The sequence below is a fragment of the Mercenaria mercenaria genome, chromosome 1, assembly GCF_021730395.1.
Source record: "Mercenaria mercenaria strain notata chromosome 1, MADL_Memer_1, whole genome shotgun sequence".
Classification (NCBI taxonomy): Eukaryota; Metazoa; Mollusca; class Bivalvia; order Venerida; family Veneridae; genus Mercenaria; species Mercenaria mercenaria.
In genome coordinates, this window is record NC_069361.1 from 55,094,280 (window position 1) to 55,111,404 (window position 17,125).

The 17,125-nt window shown below is 37.4% G+C and overlaps 2 protein-coding genes across 2 annotated transcripts; one reads left to right on the plus strand and one right to left on the minus strand.

Moving 5' to 3' along the window:
* The first annotated feature begins 1,653 nt into the window (after nucleotides 1-1,653).
* LOC123537044 (uncharacterized) lies at nucleotides 1,654-10,009 on the plus strand. The gene is made up of 9 exons (XM_045320588.2): nucleotides 1,654-1,898; nucleotides 2,649-2,766; nucleotides 3,544-3,644; nucleotides 4,169-4,310; nucleotides 4,708-4,802; nucleotides 5,550-5,655; nucleotides 6,372-6,456; nucleotides 6,791-7,001; nucleotides 9,471-10,009. The coding sequence occupies exons 1-9, from the start codon at nucleotides 1,755-1,757 to the stop codon at nucleotides 9,606-9,608; spliced, it is 1,140 nt and encodes a 379-aa protein (XP_045176523.2). The 5' UTR covers nucleotides 1,654-1,754; the 3' UTR covers nucleotides 9,609-10,009.
* Nucleotides 9,797-13,143, minus strand: LOC123537029 (probable E3 ubiquitin-protein ligase HERC3). Its single transcript, XM_045320571.2, has 2 exons — nucleotides 12,785-13,143; nucleotides 9,797-10,940 (listed from the first exon to the last, which is right to left on the minus strand). Exons 1-2 carry the CDS (start codon nucleotides 13,070-13,072, stop codon nucleotides 10,053-10,055), a joined length of 1,176 nt encoding a protein of 391 aa, XP_045176506.2. The 5' UTR covers nucleotides 13,073-13,143; the 3' UTR covers nucleotides 9,797-10,052.
* Between the last annotated feature and the right edge of the window lie 3,982 nt (nucleotides 13,144-17,125).

Genomic DNA, 17,125 nt, shown 5'->3' on the forward strand with positions numbered 1-17,125 from the left:
CAGGTATATTGTTTTGATTATATAGCACTTGACATGAGACATAAAACGGTTGACGTAAGGATAGTCTTTCGCCGGAATATGAAGGACTGGCAGAAACAGAAATGTGTGTGTAATATGGCTTGCATTGAGGTGAAAAGTACACGAGTACAACTGGGTATCATAAAATTTTATCTTCAAGTACATTTCTGTTTTGTACTTGTATTTATATTTTGCTACCTGCAAGTAAAAAAAAAATATTACGCATTGTTGTACCTGTCTCTTGTTGACCCAAATGGAACGCCATGATTTATATTTTTCTTTCATATTTTAAGACTATATTCCTAGCCCCGTTACAAGTTTTAACTCGATATGCTCACACAGTTATATTTTGCCCGCAAAGGAGACGACGTCTATAAGACTTGTCTTTCATTCTTATCCTTTCCTGTTTTGCTTTCATCACAGTATGACATATGTATCAATGTATGTAACTCTATTTTGGGAATAAATATGTTTAAACTAAATGGTAAGCCATAGTGAAGTGTGGACTTGCTAGGGATGCGTTCTTTTCTATGTAATACTTTGATGAATACACGTATGTGTGTTGTACGTGTGTTGTCTGTATTTGCATAAAACAAGAAGGTGGTAAGCTGGAGGTCCGACCAGTGTGTTTGGTACGTAAGTTGTGTTTTAGTGAAGCTAATAACTTTACTCGACAGTTTCTTGTTTTCCTTTATGGTGGGGCGTTGCACAAGAAACAAAACGTTTCTGAAATGAATGCGCTCGAACCAATTAACTTTATAATTATTTTTATTATACCCGATTTATATAGCGCCCTTTTCATGATAAACACGTTCAAAGGCGCTTTAAATAGAGCAAACGCAGCTACACAGGACGTGAAAATCATCCTCTACTAGTACAGACACAGAGCGATCTGACCAGAGGGTCAGAGTGAGATAAAGCCCCCAGTACAGATAGAGAGACATCCTTGGTAGATACAGGCCTGTCCGGCTAACTTAGCCTAGCTTTTTTTGTGGCAGTATGTCGTAGCATTCGGAAAACTAACCACAGTGATGCAAACCTACAACTGAAGAAAATCTTACAAAAAAGCACTTTATTTATTGAATGGCCCCACTTTATCTATTTATTCTCACATTCAGCAGGGCATTTTGTACTTCCAGTGCGTACGTGCACACGTACGTGTACGTTTGTGCAGCTACACAATTATATTTAACCCTTACCCTGCTAAATTTCTATAATGGACTGGTCCATCTTTCAATTTGGACAGTACCACTTATTATTCAAAGGGGTTTTCACTGAAAATTTACTGACTGAATAGCGAACAGTGCAGACCATGATCAGACTGCACGGATGTGCAGGTTGATCTTGGTCTGCACTGGTCGCAAAGGCAAAATCATCTGCCGCCAGCATGCTAAGGGTTAAATAAGAAGCTGCAGAACATTCATTGCTTAGATACGTCTACAAGTTGATTATACATCGTCATGTACATGTACAAATACATATACGAATTGAAATCTGAACTTTTCTGATACTTGTATTTTGAAAACAATGTAACATTTTTACGTGTAGTAATAACAAGTTAAATATGTACGCATGATTATCTGTCGCTGCCGGTTCAATGACAAACGATGCGATAAAGATAACTATGTCTAACCTTCACATAAATTGATATACTATCTTGTCTTGTCCTAATTTAAGTTGAAATATTTATTAAAAGTTATTCAGTCAGGTAAGAACGTTTAACAGTTTTATTCAAAATGGCAACCGATATTAAGGTAACGTCTGGGTGTACTGACGAGGCAAACCCGGGCCTGTTCGATATCCGGGCTATGCCTTCACAACCGAAGGAGAAGAAGCCGGGTCAGCTGCCGGAAGAGGTGATCAGAAAATTCTTCGAAGACGTGAGTTGAATTTGATTCGTTGGTTTTGTTATATTGACTGGGGCTAATAGTTTACAGGATGCTTCCATAACAAATTGTTTGATTTGTTTTTGTACTTCTGGTATAGACATTTAAGAAGTGTTTAGTTGCATCACACATAAAATAAGAGTGTTGCTACTTGTCGTCTAGTTAACGGACCAAAAGAAACGTTTTTAGCCGCAAGGTAAAAGTGTGTGGTCTTCTCACTAATGATCGTGCATAAAGCAAAAATTGTTGACCGGCGCTTTACGTAACAGTTATTATACAGTTGTATAACAACTTTCGTAATTTTATTCTATCGGCTATTTGCGTTCTGTTTTATTCTTTTCTCAAGACTGTGGTCTGAGTCACTGCAAAAAACAAAACAAAACAACCTTTAAGACTCGTTGTACTATACATGTATATTTTTATTACATGGCTCCTTATACTATCGCACGTTCATATGTTATGTTATTGACAAGTCTATAGTTCAGCACTGAATTTTCTTGGGTCAAAGTCACAATCTGAAGAAAAAGACTGTGATAATTTTAGTCTGAGATCATGTAATAAAACGTTTCACTTAATAAATGGCTTGTTCATACCCCGGGCAATAGCTTCGTCTAGGACAAGGCATTCTATAAGTGTATAATATAATACAATTCATAATCGTTCAGACTATACCCAGGTATAGTTTCTGTACTCTGTATTCCATTTGACCAAATAACATCTACAGATTTTATGAATACCTTGCAGGGCTATGCGATTGTAGAAGATTTCTTTGACAAGAAGCTTCTAGACGACTGCAGAGAAGCTGTTAATGAACTTGTTGAACAACTTGCACAAAAATTATATAAGGCGGGAAAAATCAAAGGTAAAATATCAGCTTAACAAACATAAGAATTTTCGTAACATTAACCGCCTCTTACACGATAAATAGAGGAATTTTGATGCTTGTGTACTTTTAAATGTGAGCTTTATTTATTTGTTTAGTACTCGTCAGTTTCTTCATACAGAGCTTTTATTAAAGTGGAATCTAATACTAGTATAACATTTTTTTTTTTTCAAAATTTCCCGATTTTGTATGGAACGAATCCGTATTTCCAAATGTTTATAGGTGTTACCAATTAGCAACACCTTCAAACCTATGTTAGAGACCATCTGTGCACAGGATCAACCTGGTTATTTTTTTATTCAATTTTACACCTTTGTGATACAAATTTTGGCTCTTTGAATATACATTTATTTAATGGCATTGGTGTGCCTTTAGTGGTTATTAAAACGACCAGATCTAGATTTGCACGAGGGCGTAGCCGACAGTCCGAATACTAATATAGGCTAAAGAGTGCTGGTATCCACGTAAGAACTCCTTAATTAACGTGCCGGCATGGTGTAATCTGACGTCAAAAATGACGTCACGTATCCATAGCGGTTCAATAACCGGTTATTGTGCCTGCTTTCGATTACTGGTCAGAGTAACAGGATACTGTAAGTCTATTTACAGGTTCGACTATATCACAATTCTGTCCACAAAATTATATACTGACTCTGGTTTTCTTCCTTAAGCGCATTTACGTAAGAGAAACATTGATACTAAATTGTATATTCTATCTACTTGTGAAATGTCTTCAAGAGCCTTTATCTGTTTCAGATCTATACAAAGAGTTTGGATTTTTTGAAAGGCTGATCAAAATTGAAGCAGATTTTCCAGGGGCAAATGTCATATTGCATAAGTATGGAAAACTCCCACCGGTAACTAAAATTACATAATATCCTTCAACTGATATCAGCATCCGTATACCACGAAACACGACTTCAGATATAAAAAAAAAAAGTGTTTTTATTTTAAAAATGAATATCAGCATCTATTATGAACGATTATGAACGGTTACAGTTAGTGACACAGTTCAGTATAAAAGTCGACCTTCCAACTTCAATGGTGGGGGAATACCAATGGTGCCCATCTGCGTAGACCTCTCCTACCTTTTGAAAGACGAGTGTATAATAAATGGTTTCTTAAGATGACGACTGAGACTTGAAACAACAGAGGTTAGGGCAAATGATTCGAAGTCGACGACCTGAATCACTCGGTCGCACAGGTCCCAGGATACGTTGTAGTCCTTGTGCATATTTATCTGCAAATAATTTGAACATATTTTGTAGACGGAAATATAAACTTATAAGATTGAAAGTCACTTTACTGTTAGATAAACAAAAATATCCTGCTCGTTTTACCCATTCGTGAACAGCTCCTTGTGTCATTGTTTACATTACAGGCGTTCAAGGCATTGTGGACCAATGAGAGACTGTTGAACGTTGTGGAACAGTTAATAGGACCAAATATCGCCGGGCATCCTGTCTGGAATCTGAGAACTAAAACACCACAAAATGAGGCAACAACCGTCCCTTGGCATCAAGGTATAGAGTCTAGACGCATTTCTGAGTCTGTATCAAATAATAGGACTCTGACTATGATTAATGATCAATACAAAATAGTGTATTTGAGCCGTGCCATGGGAAAACCAACATAGTGGCTTTGCGACCAGCATGGATCCAGACCAGACTGCGCGGATCTTGTCAGGATCCATGCTGTTCGCTAACAGTTTCTATAATTGCTATAGTCTTTTAAAACGAACAGCATGGATCCTGACCAGACTGCGCGGATGCGCAGGCTGGTCTGGATCCATGCTGGTCGCAAAGCCACAATATTGGTCTTCTCATGGCACGGCTCATTTCTTTTTAAAGCGTAAATTTTCTACAACCAACATATTAATTTGGCCATGACACATGCTGACCGAAAACGCTATTATTTCAGATGTGGGATATCTTGATAATAACTCCTACAAAGTGTTGCAGCCGACAGCATGGATACCGCTGCTGGACGCCAACGAGTACAACGGATGCATGGAGGTAAGTCTACCCAGAAATACTAAAATTAATTATACAGCAGAAATACGCCTGTTTTCTCCCTGTAAAGGAAAGTGTAAAGTAAAGTAAAGAGTTTCGCCTGAACATCAGAATGTTGTTACGAAATATGAGAAGATAATGAAGTTATTATGTACACACACATTACACATGGGTACGTCATCTTTATCTTGTCTATTAGAAATAGTCCATCTGCGTATGAACTTTTGTTTGATTTTTTTAAATTGTATTTGACATCGCACCGACACAATAATAGGTCATATGGCGACTTTTCAGCTTTTGATGAGACCTCCGAGCCCTCTCCGAGCATTATTTGTGTTATTTCATGCATGGGCGCGGACACCTGAGTAAAACCACCGACCTTCATATCAAATGGATGGGTTTTTCACGTGAACAAATTCTGCATCAAAAGTAAGGTAGTTCCGAACCCTCAGAGATTATAGGCAAGCGATTCGAAGTCAGCGTCTTCAACCACTCAGCCAAGGAGGCCTCTTTATTTATTGCTAGTGTTGTACCTTAAATATAATTATGTCCTTACCTTCCAGTCTCTCCAGCTACCAAACGGGGTGGTGTTTTCTTTTGTTTCTTTTTTTTAAAAAAAAAGAAGAAAAAACAACAAAAAACATTTAAACTATACTCTCCAATTATATGCCGAATGGGTATTAACAATACTCTTTTATTATATGCCGAATGAATATGTGTATCACACGTATAATGTCCATTCTACTTCAGCTTATGAATCGAGGTCATAGGACAGGAAAAGTGGGAACACACCAATGTTGCCATGGCGGCACGTGGTATGTCATGCTCGAGGAAGATGAGATGAAGGACAAACTAGGTAAACAATCTTTTTGGTGTATGCTTTAAAACAAGGGCATTGTTCATTAACCATAAATATTTGATATAAATACAGAAAGATATGTTATGAAATTAGGTTTCAAGGCGATAGGGATGTGTTTGGGATCGGTCTCAACACTTATACACTGTGACAGCAGTAGAGCTCTGGTCTTTCTGGTCTCCGAACTCGAAGGTGGTCGAAGACCCGAATCTCAGTAAAAGCGGATTCCATAATTTCTTTCCTTGCTAAGTCACCGAGTGTAGTTGACGTAAGTTGTGAGAACTTTTCCTACAGACGGTTAGGTTGTATATATTCGCAGAATGTAAAATTGACAAGTGGCAAGGCTGCATTGAAAGGCTGGTTTTCGACTCATTTCCATGTGCAGGACTTTTAATTCTAAATACGGTGATAATATGGTAGCTTGTGACACGCAAATTTTGGTGATAATACGGTCTCTGGTGATCTAAATTCGGTCATAATATGGTAGCTTGCGACATGTTTGGTGATAATACGGTCTCTGGCGATCTAAATTCGGTCATAATATGGTAGCTTGTGACATGTTTAGTGATAATACGGTATTTGACGATCAAATTACTGTTCAATAATTTTTGTTTTAGCTGATTTTATTAACCACTTGCTCAAACTGTAAATTCAAATAAAATCACTAAGTCATTGAATTTGGAAACAACATATCAGCTAAACTGTTCATATTTCAGACATAAATGTTGAGAAGGATCGAGTTTTATGTCGGGTCCCATATGGTGGAATGTTACTGTTGAACAATATGATACCACATAGAAGGTACATAATGTAATATACACATTTACTTTCTCAAAATGTGCGATCATTATTTTGTATATTAGACAAAACTCAGCTAAGAAAAAGTGGTACGTTTAGCGGGGTGGTCTAAATTTGACAGCGGTCATAATGTGAAGTTTTAATGATTTGCCTATTGTTTTTTCTCAATCAAAGCGGCTTTAACTGGAGCATTAATCTACTAGACTCATTGACCTTCATGTGCCATTTTAGAAAACAGAAGACAGAAATATAAAATTTGCAAACATTTTCTTCTAATGAAAAGTTGCTCGATCAACTTTAAAAGTATTTTACTCATTGTTTCATTTAACTTTTCCAGTTTGCCAAACATTTCCGAGCAGACGAGATGGAGTCTTGATCTCCGGTGGCAAAATCCGAAACTTCCGAATGGATTTTATGGCATGAAGGAATGTGTCTTGATGAGGACCGAGGATAATCCGAACTTGGAGGTGGACTGGGACACGTTTGAGGGCATAGATAGACACGCAGAGCAGAGGAAGTCAGTTGAGGACATGAAAGATGTTATTCCAGTACGTAAATCAAATAACCAAGTACAAAAGTAAAAAGACCATGGCAGATGCAAGAAAAGTTGCTTGGCTCATGTAGCTCCTATCAATCACATTTTATATAATGTGCGGGCCCAGTTAGTTAGCTCATCCTTGAGTCGAGAGGTTACGAGATCGATCCTCGGACGTCGAGTACAATTGTATGTTCTCTGCATGACGATTTGACGTCTGAAATCATTGGTACCCTACCTCTGTCTATTAGTAACTTGTAGAGAATAAGTCATTATTGTTTCAGAATCCAGGAACAGTAGCTGTGACATTTTACATACATATTTGCGACAATCTCTCGCAAAATGGGATTAAATGTTGACATGTATGGATTTACACACAGCCTCCTAATGTCAAAAATGCTTTTGATATGTATGGATTTTCACACAGACTCCCAATGTCAAAAATGTTTAAGATCAATGTTTTCCAATAACAAGAGATCACAGAGTGATCTTGGTGCCCACCATTGAGCCATTTTTGAATGTTCCAAATTTCAAGGCTAGCTTAAGGTCAAAATCATTCAAAGTCAAATTTCATTTCGGTACACAAAACTGTGCATGTGGTCCAATTTGAAAGCTGTAGCTAGAGAAATGTGAAAGTAGATCACCAGATCAATTTCAAGGTCAAGGTTCATTTCGGTACACAAAACTATGCATTTGCTTCAAATTTGAAGGCTGTAGCTTGAGAAATGTGAAAGTAGGTACTAGGTAAAAATCAAGGTCAAATTTTAATTCAGAACACAAAACTATGCACGTGGTCCAAATTTGAAGCCTGTAGCTTCAGAAATGTGGAAGTAGGTCACTAGGTCAATCTCAGGGTCAAAGTTCATTTCGGTACACAAAATTGTGCATGTGGTCCAAATTTGAAGGCTTTAGCTTGAGAAATGTGAAAGTAGGTCACTTGGTCAAAATCAAGGTCACATTTCATTTCGGAACACAAAACTATGCATGTGGTCCAAATTTGAAGCCTGTACCTTCAAAAATGTGAAAGTAGGTCACTAGGTCAATGTCAAGGTTAATGTTTGTTTCGGTACACAAACCTATGCATGTGGTAGAGACTTATCCTAAGCCTTCCTTACTTAAGGGAAACAATCTGTTTTCATAGTGAAATTGTTGAGTGAACACCGTTTGTTAATCCTAATCCTGTCCATGTTATATCAGTGAAAAGGAAAAGTAACCTATCTATGTTAAATGCTATGCATGATAACACAGTCATGCATCTTACAGTCCTGAAATTGATTTATTCAATTTTCTCATATTTCTAGATATTTTTCACATATTTTGACGCAAATATATGGGTAGTTGAGATTGTTCTCTTTCCAGCAGTAGCCTTTTCAACATATTTCAATCGTCTGTTTGTTGACAAATTTCACAACAGAAAATGTCCCACTTTCCCAAAGGCATTAACTTATTTGATCTTTACATAGTTTTCTATTCAGACTGCTAGTCCTGTGGCAATTATGCATGCTTTTTTCCTGCTTAGAGGTAAAAAGTGCATAGTTAGCATGAGGTTCTAGGTCAATAGCCACCGAAGCCTACCATAAAGTCTGAGCGGAGTTGTCTCCATTTTTTCCAAATATTTTACCCGGGATCAGTTTTTTTCAGCTCAAATAACTTTTTTCATGAAAAAGATATTTTAATAATTTTTTCAGTCCTTGTACTTTGATGCAGTTAACTACACATACATCTAAAATAGATAGTTCCTACTTAAAGTTTGTATTTTAGTTACACTGCCTACATGTGGTCCAACTTCGAAGGCTGTAGCTACAGAAATGTGAAGGTCATTAGGTCAAGATCAAGGTCAGCTCATGTCAAGATTCATCTTGCCACTCAAAACTATTCCTGTGGTCCAAATTTGAATGTTGTAGGTTATGGATAAGATGATTTTAAAAGTGTTTCCCTAATTAAGTCTATGCAAACCATGTGACCCCAAGGGCGCGGCCATATTTGACCTAGGGGAAACATTTGAACAATCTTAGTAGAGGACCACCAGATGATGCTACAAACCAAATATCAAAGCCCTAGACCCTGTGGTTTTGGACAAGAAGATTTTCAAAGTTTTTCCCAATATGAATCTATGTAAATTATAAAAAATAAACAAAGGGCCATAATTCACTCAAAAATTGTTGAATCAGTCCGATTTTCAGGGGGACACAACTAGGGTACAAATACATCATTCTGACAAAGTTTGTTCAAAATCCCCCTTCTAGTTTCTGAGGAGATGCGATAACGAGAAATTGTTAACGGGCGGACGGACGGACGGACGACGGACCACGGACGCAGAGTGATTTGAATAACCAACCATCTGAGGACGATGGGCTAAAAAGCGCGCTTACCTATTTTCTCTATTCAACTAGTTAAGCCACGCTCCTAAAGCTTACCAGAAATGCTGGTCCCAACATGCACAGTAACCTTAATATTATAATTTCTGTCGTTTTATTTTCAGAAAGCGGAAGATGAAGACTTCGACATTACAATCCAGGGTCCATGGATGAAGAAGTGGGAAATTGTACATGTCAATGATCATGTCAGAAAACTGGACAAAAATATAGACTATGCTACGTGGCATGGACATAAAGCTTAAGAAATGATGTACATAAATGATCACGAGTAAAGACTTTGTTTACTACATAAATAAAGCATTATCTTCGGTAAACAAATCAGAAACATATTCAAATTGCGGCAACATATACACAATTCTAATGTACTCCAAATACGCTATATTGAATGTCTGTGACAACATACTAAATGGGAAATGATAATGCACATTGCTAAAGATTTTTAATTAATTTATTACGATATTATATGAATCTTCTATTTCTGCTGAGAAAAAAATATTATGATAAAATGTCATATTCGTATGTAGACACTTCTGGTCAGCAATGTCCTTATGACTGGCAACCATACTCGTATCGATATTTTAAACTGTTATTAAACCAGTTCTAGTCCATTCATACATGTGTCATTAAATTATATGCAAATGTATATGTTCTTTATCAAAACAATGATTTTTTTAAAGTTCTCAAGTTTATGTCTTTCGTGTTTCTATTAACGCGACAGTGTGATAATAGAAGCAACTGACGCTTACAGCCTTACCAACCTTGCTCAAACCCTCAACTTCCCTTGGTACATCACTTCTAAACAGATATCGGTGACCTTTACCCTCCGGATGACCTAGACGACCGTCACTGCCACACCCCCACGTGAACATATGACCTTCTGCGCTTACTGCCGCGCTATGAATACCACCTGCAGACACATGATTAATATGTTCTCCATTGAAGTTCTCTTTTGGTATTTCTGCAGGGGCAAAATGAGAATTTTGATCACCTAATCCTAGTTTACCTTTATACCCGTCTCCAAAAGCAAAAACCTGACCTTGGTTCGACACACATAATGTATGCCCATGTTTCTCACCAACGTTACAACTTAACTCCGTTATATGAACATCTTGTAAGGTGCTAACCAATCTGGGTTCGTTAACTTGTTTTGGCGGACTAGGTCCAAGTCCTAAAGCGCCATCCTCACCCTTGCCAAACATGTAAAGACGTCCGTCACTATTGACAACACCACTGTGAGCAAATCCAGCACTCATGTGAATCACCTTAACGCTATTATTTTTAAACGAAGAAATAATGGTTGGCGTGTTTTTATCGCTTCCGTCTTCGTGTCCAAGAACACCATGGCGGCCACATCCCCAGCTATACGCTTCGCCATCACTTGTCCACAGAAGGGTAAAATTATTACCGCATGCTATTCCCGAAACAATTGAGTTGAAAGGTCCATTAAGGATTGTAGGGAGTGCAGCTGATGGTAGAGTGGGATCACCAAGAACCCCATGAGATTTGCCATACCCCCAAATATAGATATTGTTGTCGTTTGCTATTGCTGCTCCGTGCCAGATACCACACGAAACCTGTGGAATACAAAACATACAAATATTGTGCAGTTCTACCATTTTCCATAATGCTCACGGTTTAATATCGGGTTCATTAAGTTACAATACTGCAAATAACGTGAATAAACCCGTCTCTCCCAAGTTGTCATCATTTTTATTGGTCAAGGGACGTCATAAATATGTTGATCCGATATAATCCATACTGGGTTCGGTTACGATATGGATAGTGTAGCGCTCTCCATTGTAAATTCGGCAAACATTGAAGCAGAATATAGCCGGCAAAAAGAAACCGTTACAGTGTTTGTTGCTAACCGGATACGGGATATATGCTGTCACCATCAATGATTATGAATTTCCTTCACATCCGGTCACCAGCAAACCATGCAACTACGCGATGTCCCGCGTTACTTGTTTTGCCGTACGTATGTAACCGAAATAGGAGCGCTGGTCTGATAAGGTTTATGTCGCTCAACACAGGCGTGCCGCCAGTTCGATCCTTTGTGTGGTCCCCGGCGCACCTTCTTGTTTTGCATCAGAACAGACTTTTACGGGACACAGACTTGTGTATAAAAGTTGTCTTTAACTCGCGGAATACAAGTCGGCACTACCATGTGACTATTTATGAATACTGATAACTTGTCGCTTCACAACTTGAAATCGGAAAATCGACAAGTGCCACCACGACTCAATTTAGATAATTTGGCGACATTTCCAGTTTTTGTCGGAGGAAGACCTGTTTGTATCTAGCCTTTTTTATAGCCGGTACAGGCAACCCATATGAACAACTCCTCTTAAGGAAAATTATGTACTTAAGTGAGATGATAGTGCAAGATACAGGAAAACGCTCCGATTCTAGATGCTTCCCTGGTTCTTTAGTGTGCCAGGTGTAAAGCACCATACACATGACCCTTATCCCAATGCTTTCGTAGTCAGATATTCCAACTAACAGGATATTAAGGACAGCATTATAATTTCTAAAAGGTTGCTGTACTCCATGCCCTACTTTGTTCTGTCTGCAAAACTGCTTTTGAAACAGTGCCCGATTAAAACCGGTTGAGAACAAACTTCGATGACATAATCATAAAAGTTAAAACACTACATGATAAAGTAACTTGATCATAGAAATTATTCATCAAACATTCCTAATAATCCAAATGGCCTATTTATCCAAACAGAACCGCTATTTATGCCAGTTGTCTGTGTGGATGCGAATAAATTATAAAGTCTATTATGAATCTGATGGATGAAACAGTGACCTTGATACTTTAAAAACTTTCAAAAACAGAAACCATTTAGAAGAATAATCTATACTGAACAAAAGTACTTATCCGCGGCGTGCTTAATTACGCCATATAAACTCCTTGTTGCTGCTTAGGTATTCTGTATTCGAAAAAGCTCTCATGTACAACAATCCTGATGATTGTAGCGGCTACACTTTGCCGTTTTATGAATTGATTTTAGCGTTTTTTTGAAAGAAAACATATAAATATTTTTTATAATAAAGTGAATTAGCAAAGTCAACACTGCAAACAGTAATTTGAATGCAGATTCGGATAATGCTAACAGAGAACTGATGGCAACTACAAATTTATCATAATCATGAAATAAGACATCTAGACGATAATCTCATCTACTGTGTACTGCATAACAATCAATTCTGATTACGCACGAGTAAGTTTAGGGCGGACCGTATGTAGAACCAACGACCTTCCGTACTACACCAGTCGGATGGCTTCCTCACATAAAGAATTCTACACCCACAGCAAGGTCTCGAACCCACATAAGTAAGGAGGGCAAGTCTTTGATTATTTATAACCGCTTGGCGGATGATTTTCCTAAAAACAATGTGAACATGTACTTACTTTACGGAAAGTGATGTTCCCTTTATCATCATCTTTAGCCTTAATTTTCACCGGTTCTAACCTATCTTCCTCGTCTCCTGTACCCAGCCTTCCGTACTTTCCACACCCGAACGTATACAGGTGCCCGTTCTTACTAATTACTGCCGTATAGTATCCACCACAGTGAATATCACACACTTCCGTGTTCGTAGGTAACTTGGGACGTACAGGTGTATGTTGCGTGTCTGTCTCACCCTTTCCGTTCCCTAGCTGACCAAGTTTTCCAAAACCCCAGGTTAATACATTCATGCTGTTCTATTTATGTTGAAAAGATGATTGAAAAAATAGATCTACATGTAATCCGGTCTAAATCGATATACATGTAATTGCTAAATATAGAATATGACTAAATCGTGTTTATGGCTATTTACACGGTTACTGTTGTTTACACCTGAACTACTTAGAGAAAGGTTATATGCAGTTTGTCAATAAAATATACAACAATGTATAGCCATATATATTTATAATAAATGTAAATCGTAATCGTTATGCACATTAGTGCACAGTATGCTCATGCTTAAAGTAGAGACTTTCTCCTAGTGGTTCATAGGCGTGACCAGAATTTGTAGGAGGGGGTGTACGAGTCGTGAAACGACGAGTGGTGGTAGGTGTGGGGGGGTATGTGGGGACTTCCCCAAATTTTTTTTAAATCAAGAAGTCATTTCGTGCGGGTAGGGATAGAGTGCGTATTCTTCGTCTACGAAATGACCTTTTATTTTCTTAATTGTGACTTAAATTGCAATGTTATCTGTATTTTCTTAAATAGATATGAAAGATAAGAAGAAATACTAAATGATGGTCACTTTTGATAATATAGTTTTCTAATTTATAACCAAAATACGTCAATTTGTTTAGACTGCGTAAATCGCAATTGTTAGTTGTTTGTTTTGGGTTTAACGCCGTTTTTCAACAGTATTTCAGTCATATAACGACGGGCAGTTAACCTAATGACAATGGAGGACAAATGTTTTCAGACATAATGTCTTTTATCGAATCGTCATGGAGAACATACGCCCCGCCCGGGGATCTCGAACTCGCGACCGTACGATCCGTAGACCAACGCATTCCCTACTGAGCTAAGCGGGAGGAATAAATCTCAATGGAGATCTTCTTGCCAAACTTCTACAAAATGGACAGTTATTTACTAATTATGAGTTTACTTTCAATGTTATCGGTATTTTCTTCAAAAATGTCCATTACGTAGAACGCGGTCATAGTAATAGTCATAGTAGCATTTCGGTTAAAAATTAGATAAATATATTCTTATACTTATCAACATTAAGTTTATCTCTATCAAAATATATCTATTTAAGAAAATGACTGATATCTTTGAAACCAATGCCACAATTTAAAAAAGAAAAGAAGTCAATTTCGTATAAGTTCTTGCAAGAAAATGTCCATTTCGCAGAATGCGGTGTTAATAAATCGTAAGCTTTTCGTAATAAATTGGACACTAGATAAGATTGAAAATAATCAGCATGTAGGTTTAACTCTTATCTTCCATATGTATTGATGAAAATACAGATTTCATTGAAATTAAAGCCGTAATTTAAGTAATAGAAGTCCATTTCGTAGATGAAATGGCCATTTTGTGAAAATGATTCCATTTTGCACTATATCGAGACGGGCTGATGACGTTACCGTAATGTGTCAACAACAACAACATTGCATTGAACAAATTAATATAGTATCGAACAAGTTAATGCTGTATGTTAACATAATGGTACGTCAAATTGACAAGATAACATGGTCGGTAAGGAAGACAGTATAGCAAATGGACAAAATAACACAGATTTTAACAGGTTAATAATGCATGTAAACCTAATGACATGTACTTTTGACAAGATAACATGGTCAACAGACAAGATAGTATAGCAAACGGACAAAGTAACACAGCTTTAAACAAGTTAACACTTATGAAAACATAATTGCATGTCCTTTTGACAAGATGATATGGTCGATAGACGAGACAGTATAGCAAACTGACAAAATAACATTGCTTTAAACAAGTTAACACTTATGTGAACGTAATGGCATGTCATTTTGACAAGATAACATGGTCAGTAGACAAGACAGTATAGAAAACAATAACACAGCTTTAATGAAGTTAATACTGCATTTCAACATAATGACATGTCCGTTTGACAAGATAATATGGTCAGTAGACAAAACAGTATAGCAAACGGACAAAAACACAATAAATTTACAGTTGATCACATCACATCAGACAGTCCCGGCGTTCCATATTCAAGGGTATTTCAAATGGTGTGATTGTTTCCCCAGAGACGGACGCCCGACACATTGGACGCTCTCCTACGAAGGTGTCAATTCCTGGCTATTCCTACTACCAGATAGTCAGCCAAAGAAGTATCAAGTATTTTATAGCTCTTTGATCCAACAAATTGCAGGAGTAAGGTATAATTATCTTTAACTGTTCCTAAATTCAGTCGCTAAAAGTTTGCCTCTATCTTGTAGATCTACCAGTTCTTCAAGGAGTTGTTTCCGGTTCCGGTGGTCGCGTGGGGTCACCTTTCCAAATTTTCTTCGCATTCTCACTGCTAACATTCTCCTCTACGTCAAAATAAGGGTTGTAAGAACATATTTAGGTACAGAAAAGGGTCCATCATACATAGAGATCTTACTTACGACCTATTTCCCCCTTTTTCCATGATATTTCGATTTTTCTCTCTATTGTCACACATTTTCGTGACCCAATATTTTTACTTCCAAATTGTTCCGACTTAATTTTCTACAACATGTGCAAGAAAACTCCATGTCTGCCGGAGTTATTAGCCTTCACTCTTTATATATCGAGTGCAGAGCTTGTGCCTAATCCAAATCTTCTCAAAAGTTGTCGAAATTCAAAATGTCCTGGTCTGAACAACATTGCTCATGAAATCCAGAGCTCTTATGACTTGCAGCTCTGCCGAATATGCACTATAACATCGTCAGTATTTGTAATTCTGTCCATGGTTTGACCACTTATTTCTCGGTATCGGCAAAGATTTTGACTAGGAGAGAAAAATTCTAGGAAAAGGCAAGCTCTCCCTCTTGTATCTTTGTATCATTCTCATTCGGCTAGCCTGTGATACTGAAACCAATCCAGGTCCTGAGTCTGATAGGAATGATCTTTGTGGTGTTTGCAATACCGAAGTCAAATGGCATCCTGACCGAGGTATATTTTGTGAAGATTGCAACAACTGGTTTCATGCAGAATGTCAGGGAATGAATTCTTTCACTTATCAGTTTCATTGTAATCATCCTGAAGAATATTGGCAATGTGTGAATTTGTGGTATGCCACATTTCACATCATCACTTTTTGATTCATCTTCAGTTGATACAAACCAATCTATATCATCAGTAAGCTCATGTGTAGCTCAGAACTACTATCACCTAGCTCAGTACCAGCTGACAAACCAAAGCACAGCAGTACACAAGACAGTAAACACTTACCAAATTACTGCTACACATGAAACATCTCCCTTGAATAATAGACAACCCAAATCCAATATATCTCGCTTACCACATTTGAAACATTTAAATGTCATAACTGCTAACTGTAGATCAGTGAAAAAGAACTTACTCGGTTTCATTAGTATGTTGCTATCTGTCAAACCTGATATAGATTTAGGAACCGAATCATGGTTAAAGCCGAAAATTAAAAATTCCGAGATATTTCCATCTGATTATAATGTATATACAAATGACCGCAAGGGTAGAACAAGCGGTGGTGTATTATATTGGTTTTAAAAAGTACAAAAGTAGCTTGGTACCGGAATTAAAGTCAAAATCAGAAATCTTATCATGGGTTAATGTCAAACAGCAAGGCAAGAAAGACCTTTTTGTATGTAGTGCTTACAGACCATACAAAGACTTTGCATGCATTGATAAACTTGATCGAACACTATCTAGGATTGATATAAGCACAAACACTGTCGTTGTTGGTGGTGACCTGAACTTGGACGATATAGATTGGGGGCATCATACTGTAAAATCTGAATCTAAGCATATGGATGAAGGCATCAAACTGTTAGATTTTTGTCGGTACTTTTAGTCTGTACCAAGCTATTAAAAAACTAACTAGAATAACAGATACAACCAGAAATTGTTTAGATCTTATGTTTATCTCAAACCCCTCTCTTCTAGAGAATGTAAAAGTCATCCCAGGTTTAAGTGATCATTGTAATCCTTTCATTGATATTCTCCCTTCTGTACGCATTAATCCTAAAGAAAAGAGAAATATTCTCCTCTTTGATAAAGCTAACTGGGAAGAGATGAAAAAAGGCCTTGTATCATTCATG

What these genes read in the sequence shown, in the direction of transcription:
- LOC123537044 (XM_045320588.2), top strand. Translation starts at nt 1,755, where the DNA reads ATGGCAACCGATATTAAGGTAACGTCTGGGTGTACTGACGAGGCAAAC. An exon ending in TCAGAAAATTCTTCGAAGAC is followed by an intron (nt 1,899 to 2,648) that starts GTGAGTTGAATT and finishes AATACCTTGCAG; the next exon opens with GGCTATGCGATTGTAGAAGA. An exon ending in ACATGAAAGATGTTATTCCA is followed by an intron (nt 7,002 to 9,470) that starts GTACGTAAATCA and finishes TTTTATTTTCAG; the next exon opens with AAAGCGGAAGATGAAGACTT.
- LOC123537029 (XM_045320571.2), bottom strand. Translation starts at nt 13,072, where the DNA reads ATGAATGTATTAACCTGGGGTTTTGGAAAACTTGGTCAGCTAGGGAAC. An exon ending in GGAACATCACTTTCCGTAAA is followed by an intron (nt 10,941 to 12,784) that starts GTAAGTACATGT and finishes TGTATTCCACAG; the next exon opens with GTTTCGTGTGGTATCTGGCA.